A 7,806-nucleotide genomic window follows, 5' to 3' on the forward strand; every position below is an offset into this window, starting at 1 on the left:
GTAGTGACCAGATTCCTTCAACCCATGACACCACTGTCCCATGTTATGGAGAATGGTCCAAGGCAATGTTTCAGTGAGGTGTTCATGTGGGATGTAGCAGGGAGCCAACTGGAGTAGTTGGCTGGTATGCCAAGTACAGACATCCTTCCCTTCCCTCCTAGATGGAGAAGGACCAATCCACCATGGAGTCTGCTCCTCCTGGCTGAATCGGATACAGACCGATGAAGTAGTGCCCTGCTTTGTAAGAGGGTAAGTGGTCTTAAAAGGCAAAAGGTGAAAAAGATGGGGTGATCCTCTCGCAGGATGAGCTCTTTCCCTCAGATCTTTGCAAAGCACTGAGGGTGAGAACAAAACCGGGGGGGACTGGTGAGCAAATGGGTCCCTCCTTCTGTTCTGCACCGAAATGTTGCTCTCTGGGATTTCATCTTGGTTTTACCCCTCCCTCTCCTGGTGTCTCAGCTCGCTGTGGGCAGAGGTGAGGGAGGGAGCATCCTGCTGGGGTTTAACTGTGTCTTCGGTGTGTGCAGTGCGCCCGGGTTCCACCTGCCCCAGGACCCCCAGGTGCCCTGTATCCTCATCGGGCCCGGCACCGGCATCGCCCCTTTCCGCAGCTTCTGGCAGCAGCGGCTCTTTGAGATCCAGCACAAAGGTGGGTCCATGCTTGTTCCTCCTCTTCCTGTACTTGGGAACCCTGGGTGGTGGCATGGGGAAGGGGGTCCAGTCACCCTAGCAGAGGCCAAGGGCTTCTTGAAGCAGTGACTCACTCAAGTGTGACCCTGAGAGTCTGCCCAAACTCCCAAACCAAACTCCATGAGACTCCTCCTGTACAGCTTTGCAAGCTTTTGTGGCAGTATTACAGTGCTGGTGTTGGGTTTTAGGGTTCATTTAATGTACATGTGTGTAAAATACACATTTTACATGAATCATTTATATGGCTTAGGGAAAATAAGTTAAATTTCTCCCCAAACCTGGCACAAGCATCCCTGTTGTGTGAGCCCAGGCCATGCGCTAGCGCAGGTTATGCATCACCTTCCTCCTTGTGGGTTTTCCCTCCTTCTCAGTTTGACCAGGGTAGGCTCCCAGCAATGTTGTGCAGGGTGCTGGAGCTTCTGGCAGCTCTGGAGAGAGGTGGCTTGCAGAAAGGGGCTATTGGTGGTCTCCGGGCTGACTGATTCTCCCATCTCTCCCCCAGGTCTGAAGCCTTGTCCCATGGTGCTGGTGTTTGGCTGTCGGCAGTCCAGGATTGACCACATTTACAAAGAGGAGACACTCTTTGCCAAAGCCCAAGGTGTCTTCAGAGAGCTGTACACAGCCTACTCCCGGGAACCGGACAAACCAAAGGTGTGTGGTGGGCTCTGCTCAGATCCCAGTGCGCAGCCATGGCCACCCAGCACAGTGTGGAGATGCTGCTTCCTTGGCCACAGCAGCTCATGCCCTGGGGTGTGCTGGTGGCTGAAGTGTGCAGGATTGTGCCCTCCCCACTGCAGCCCCTCATCCCTGTACCAGCCTGAATGTGTGCCCACATTGCTTATGCTTTGCCCTGGGAACAGATGGGAGGAGAAAGGCACATCTTCCCAAGGAGGTGGAAAAGGAGGGATGTCACCCAGTGGAATGGCACAGAGACAGCACAAATAACTGGTCCAAATTACCACCACCACCACCACCTCCCTGAGCAGGCCTGGCAATGAGATATATGGTGGAGGTGTGAAAATGCATGAGCAGAACGACGCTTTGCTGCTCTCCCCATTTCTTGTTTATCATCGTGAGTGCTGCAGGCATGCTCGCCCAAAGTGGTGCTCACACTGCAGTGCTGCCCGGTGCACACAAACCTGGCCAGAGCACTCAGGTAGGTAGGGCTGAGAAGCTGGAGTTAACCCCATCTCCCACCTCCTCCTCCCTCAGAAATACGTGCAGGACGTGTTACAGGAGCAGCTGGCCCAAACTGTGTTCAAAGCACTGAAGGAGCAGGAAGGCCACATCTACGTCTGCGGGGACGTCACCATGGCCGGGGATGTCCTCAAGACGGTGCAGCGCATCGTGAGGCAGCAGGGCCAGCTCTCGGTGGAGGAGGCAGGAGCTTTCATCAGCAAGCTGCGGGTGAGTAGTGCCTGCACCACCAGACACTGTGTGACCTCCTGCCATGGGCACTGCACCTGATGCCTCCTCCTGCGCAGCGGGTGGCACTGGGTGATGGGTGCTGCAGGGGGACAGCAGCTCCCACCAGTGCTGCTGCACTGGGCAAGGATGGGAGCATGACCTGATGGAGCTTTGGGTGCACGGTGGAAGTCACTTTGCTTTGCTGCAGCTCCCTCAGCTCCTGTGATGAGCCTGCTGCTGTGCTGAGCACTGATACAAGCTCTGCTGGGCACCCTTGGTAGTTTGGGCAGGGCTTGTTCACCTTGCTTAGTTCTCAGTGTGTGTGTCCCCCCCCATCACTGCACTAATCTAACAAGGAAGTTAGTGGGTCATAGAATCAGACTCCCAGCCTGGTTTGTGTCGGAAGGGACCTTAAAGCTCATTGAGTTCCAATCCCCTGCCACGGGCAGGGACCCCTTCCACTGGAGCAGCTTGCTCCAAGCCCCTGTGTCCAACCTGGCCTTGAACACTGCCAGGGATGGGGCAGCCACAGCTTCTCTGGGCACCCTGTGCCAGCGCCTCAGCACCCTCACAGTGAGTCCCCCTTCCCCAAATCTCCTGTGTGTGTGTGCCTGGCTGGACAATGCTCCTGGGCAAACAGGTTGCTGCAGATGTTGCAGCTGAAGCATAAATGAGCTCAGTCTGGGACACAGACCAAAGGACTGATGCTTGAACACTCTGGTTCTCCTTAAGAGGATAAATCAGCCTGATTCCTATGGGACTGCCCCTTCTGAACCAGGTCCCCACACTCCATCCAGTAGCTAAGGGAGCCCAGAACTATGTTTTAACTGGTTTACAACCAGCTCTCACGCACAGGCTACTTGTCCCCTTGATGGCCAGGGTTGCCTGCCAATGAGGAGGTCTAATGCAGCATGGAGCTTCACCACTGCCCCACAGTGTGCCTTTGGGAAGGTCATTTCCACCTCCCTGCTTGTCCCTGCCCCTCTGTCCCTCCAGACAGAACATGTGCTGTGTATTTGGTACCTGCCCACAACACAGAGCTTTGTGGTGCCGCAGCAACACAACTGTTTGTAAACACTCTTCATTCCCGCTGCCCCTCTCCCATCCATGTTTCAGGATGACAGCCGGTACCACGAGGATATTTTTGGAGTCACCCTGCGTACGTATGAAGTGACTAACCGCCTTAGATCTGAGTCTATTGCATTCATTGAGGAGAGCAAAAAAGACACGGATGAGTGAGTTGACATGCTTATTTTAACCCCTGCAGTTGCTTCCCCAGCATGTGTGGGATGGGGAAGGGAGCGTTAACTTCTGCACTCATGTGATCCTTCTTATAGCAGAGGATGAGAAAAAGCATTTGGGTTTGCACTGGAAGCAGAGGCTGCTGCCTGGCAGGCTCTGAAATAGCTGTTACCTTGCTAGGACAAATGTGCCAGTGGCCTTCCTGGGTTATTGCACCCCCTGGACCAATGTGCTCAGACCTGACAATTGCATCTAAATGGTGATGCAAATGGAAAGAGTCCTCTTTACTGCCTGCCTCTGTCCCCCTGCCAGGGGGTTTTCATCAGATCACAGAATCCCAGCCAGGTTTGGGTTGGAAGGGACCTTAAAGCTCCTCCAGCTCCAACCCCTGCACAGGCAGGGACCCCTTCCACTGGAGCAGCTTGCTCCAAGCCCCTGTGTCCAACCTGGCCTTGAGCACTGCCAGGGATGGGGCAGCCACAGCTTCTCTGGGCACCCTGTGCCAGCGCCTCAGCACCCTCACAGGGAAGAGCTTGTTTCCAGTATCTAAGAATCTCCCTTGTTTAAATTAAAAAGCATTAATTTAAAGTTTGCAGGACCCATGGTGAGGGGTGGTTTCCCCAGCTCCACTGATGGCTTTGGGGGTCCCTGGCTGGCCCAAGGGATGCAGGCAGCAGTTACCCACAGAGGGAGAGGTCTCCAGGCTGCTGCATGCCCTGTTAGGAAAGATCTAGAGACTTTTCTTTCCACTGTTGCAAAAACAACCAAAAGTAGAAAACCTTGACATTTGCTCTGTTTGTTTCTGCTCTACCATGTCCTGCCATTTGCTCAGCTCAGCCGTGGTGGGATTTTCCCTGGCTGAGCAGAAGGATTATTTAGGATAAAGGATGGGCAGCTGCCTGGATCCTCCTCCTTGTCCTGGCCCTCAGTAACCTGGGTTGCAAATCCCTTCCCTGCACTCCTGGCTGTGCCATGTAGTGCCCTGCTGACCCGGAGTGGGTTACCCAACATCCCTGAGATTGGGTAGGAATTTTTCTCCAACACAGCACATACTCTGGGATCTGCATGGCATACAGAGTGCCTCAGTTTCCCACCTCTGGGTCAGGATAAAGGTTACCTCTCTGTCCACTTTACACAGCTGCAAAGGGCACTGTAAATTCCTGTCTACTACATGGCTCCTGTGAAGGTCCTTACCCAGAGTGTTCCACTGCTCCTCCCTGCTCCCACTAAGCCCAGCCTTTCTCCCCTTTCCCTTGCAGGGTTTTCTGCTCCTAACTGGACCCTTCACCCCAAGGGGATGCTAAACCAGTCCCGGCTCCTGCTGCCCCCTCCAGCCGGAGGGTTTTGTATCTCACGGACACGGTGGCTCCTTTTCCGCGGGGAACTGCCCATGGAAAGCGCTCTGTCTCTCGTCCTGTCCTTGTGTCCTGATGATGATGATGATGATGATGATTTTTATTTCCTTTTCTTCCTCTCTCTTGCTCTTGTCCTGTGGCCATTTCTTTTCACTCCCTTTCCCTTCCCTGGATTTCCCCACTGAAGTACGATGGCTTTATAACCTGCAGTGGCTCTTAACAGAACTCCACATTTCTCCTTCTCACGAGGGCATTTTGCAGCTGCATGAAATCACCTTTGTGATCATCCACATTTTGGTGTTCAGTGGGACAGCAGAGGTGGCAGGGGCTGGGCAATGGCTACGTCTTGTTGCTTGACCAGAGTTCCCCCTCTCCCCAGCTCGGGGCTTGGCTGAATCCTTGCATTTTCACAGCTTTTCTTTGGACTTATACAGCCCTGGGCATATGCCTGAAGCTGGGGCAGATGATGTGCAATGCCCTCGTGCCTATGAACTTGGTTCGCCCCCAAGCAGCCTGGATACAAGTGTCTGTTTTGATCCCAAGGGTGGGATGTCTCTTATCCACATGTCATGATTTCTCCTAAATGGATTCTGTGCTGTTTGCCTCCTTCTCTGCTCCCTGTTCACCACGAGCCTCTCCTTTTGCTCAACCCCTACTTTTGCTGGCATGAGTTCTCCCACAGAGAAGCAAGCATCAAATACACAGGCTGATGTGTATGCTGGGGAAAAACTCATGCCATTGACTGCTGCTTGGCCAGGCTGTCCTCTGGAGGGCTTTACAGGAGATGTGTGACCTGCAGCAATGATGCTGATGGGACAGATTGAGGGACTGGCTGCATTCCAGAGCTTTGCATGCTATGAATGTGTGAAACCTCTCCCAGGTGAGACTGAAAAGCCACAAGGATGGGAAAGAAGCAACTCCAACCCCACTGCAAGAGGCATCTCCTATTTGGAAGGCAGCACTTGGAGGGTTACGGAGGCTCCTGCTCCTTGGTGAGGATGTGCTGACCAAGGATTCTTGAAAGCCCAAAGACAGCATCATCTCCCTCTTAGCACAGTCCCATGAGCAGTGCTGGGACAGAAGAGCCCAGCCTCTTCCACACCTTCAGGAGCAGAAAGTGCCAGCTCGGAGTGACCTGAGAAATGCATGTGGCATCTCGGTGACAAGCCAGGCCCCTCTGCAGGCTCTTCCCCAGCTGTCAGCAGCACAGTCTGTGTCTGCCAGGACATCTCAAGTGAGAAGAGAGGTGAGATGGGCTGCAAAGATGCTGCGTGACTCTGGGCTCTGGCATGCTCACACCTCAGTCCTGCTGCAGAAACCTGGCCCCAAAAGCAGTCTGTTAGCACAATCACAGGAAGGTATCATCCCTCTAACAGAGAAAAGCTGTCTGCAAGGTAAAGCATACATGACCTTTGGTGTCCTTCCTCCTCCTCCTCCTCTCTTCCTCATCTTGGAAAAGGTTTGTCCTCCCTCATTGCCAAGACAAGTACAGTAAAGTGTGGCTGCAGCTTTTGCTGGAGGCAGGGATATGGGGTTGGCAGATATAGGAGATGCCCATCCTTTCCTCCTGCCCTTGCTCTGATGAACTCCATGCTGATACTTCTATGGAGCAAAGCACCAAAACCGGTGACCGCAGAGGGCTTGTCCAGGACCTGCAATGGTGAGCTTGCTTTCAGAGGGCAGAGATTAGCCATCCTATGTCAAAGCCAGAATAAAAAGCTGCAGGAGGTTTGCTGCTCTTTCAGCCCATGGTACAAGCTGCTCTGGCTCCCCCGGCCCCAGGCTGTGCCATTATCCTCACCCTCAGCCAGGACTTCCTGCTCTTTCCTGCTGCTCGGCTAGCCATGTCTCCCCGTACTGTGATCATCTTCTGCAGCCTTGATTCCCTGAATGCTTGAAATAGCTCCAATCCCAAATCCAGGAGCAAAAGGCACTGAACTGAGCGCCAAGTCTCGGTTTTGCTGCTCCCACCAGAGTGGTGGAAAATACGAATGGATGCTGCCACTCTGTGGCCAGAGCAGGGTTTGGAGCCGAGTGCGAGGGCAGGTTTGTGTCATTGCCTGGGGACTTTGTCACCTGGAGGTGAAAACTGGACACAAGAGGAAAAAGGGCAGCCCATGGTCCCCCCTCTGTGGGTTGTGCCTCAATCCCAGGGCAGGCAGTGGGGTGGGGGAGCTGGGTCCCTTTGCTCTCTGTGAAAAACAACCCTAGAGCTGTGAACACAGAACAAGCCTGGTCCTAACCCCCAGCCCTGTGGCTGCAGAAACAGAGCTAAAGGGAAAAAATCAAACTCATCCCCTTCTTTTGGGAGATTTGCTTGTGGCTCTAGACTTTGAGCTCTGGTTCTCCATTTAGTAGGAGTGATGCAACCTGAAGAGCAGGTAGTGCCCTAAGAAATGCCCTTGCCTTTGTCCTTTTCCCAGCTCATTCTGTGTTGCTGGCAATTAGTTTTCTCCTGTCCTGTATCACCTCCCATCTGGAAAACATACTGCTGCTGGAGTCTGTGTCTGAGATGAATTGACTTGTTTTCCCTGTACCCCAAAGCTTCCCACCTCCATATCCCCCTTCCACCCAAGCTGTCAGTGAAAAGCAGTGGGGAAGCACAGTGGAGAAGGGAATGGGGCACGTGCCTTGCCTTCAGCAGGATCCATGCAGGGGCTTGTGTCACAGACAGCCTCAAGTTCAACAGGCATCGGGTAGGCGAGTCCTTCAGAGCCCTTTGGAAGGGATATGCTGTTCTAAGAGCAGCCTCTTTGTCTGGCCCTGGAAAAGAAACACTCTTCCTGACATGAAGGTCCATGACTCTGGTTCATATGTCCCCCATGGCTCTGAGCTCTCTTTCTGCTCCCTCTGCTTGAGATGGACCATTTGCTCCTCACAAGCTGCACCACTGGGAATTTTGATTCACTGTTTTTTGTTGAGTCAGTCTCAGACACCTCAGCTTCTCCATCCTCTCACCTGCAGGGGCTTTGCACTCCCCTCGTGCTTCATTTTCTCCCACAGCAAAGACGAAAATCAATTTGTGGATCTGCTTTATCATTCCACAAATGCGGCTCTTCCTCCAGTTCTCTACACCCTGCTTGTGTCAGTGTGACACTTCTGACGTGTGGCT

At 53.4% G+C, this 7,806-nt stretch overlaps 1 protein-coding gene across 4 annotated transcripts in view; it reads left to right on the top strand.

Moving 5' to 3' along the window:
* The window catches only part of NOS1 (nitric oxide synthase 1), a 75,451-nt gene extending 67,645 nt beyond the window's left edge, over nt 1–7,806 (top strand). For all 4 annotated transcript variants that reach the window (XM_061370528.1, XM_061370526.1, XM_061370525.1 and 1 more), the window contains exons 24-29: nt 162–249; nt 528–649; nt 1,193–1,341; nt 1,903–2,097; nt 3,214–3,332; nt 4,599–7,806. In XM_061370528.1, coding sequence (XP_061226512.1) covers nt 162–249; nt 528–649; nt 1,193–1,341; nt 1,903–2,097; nt 3,214–3,332; nt 4,599–4,614 — 689 coding nt within the window. In that variant the 3' untranslated portion in view covers nt 4,615–7,806. The remainder of the gene's footprint in view (nt 1–161; nt 250–527; nt 650–1,192; nt 1,342–1,902; nt 2,098–3,213; nt 3,333–4,598) is intronic.

Source organism: Neopsephotus bourkii, unplaced genomic scaffold (genome assembly GCF_033783945.1).
Source record: "Neopsephotus bourkii isolate Nb327-2 ecotype Australia unplaced genomic scaffold, CSIRO-AGI_Nbou_v1 NB_1542, whole genome shotgun sequence".
Taxonomy (NCBI): domain Eukaryota; kingdom Metazoa; phylum Chordata; class Aves; order Psittaciformes; family Psittacidae; genus Neopsephotus; species Neopsephotus bourkii.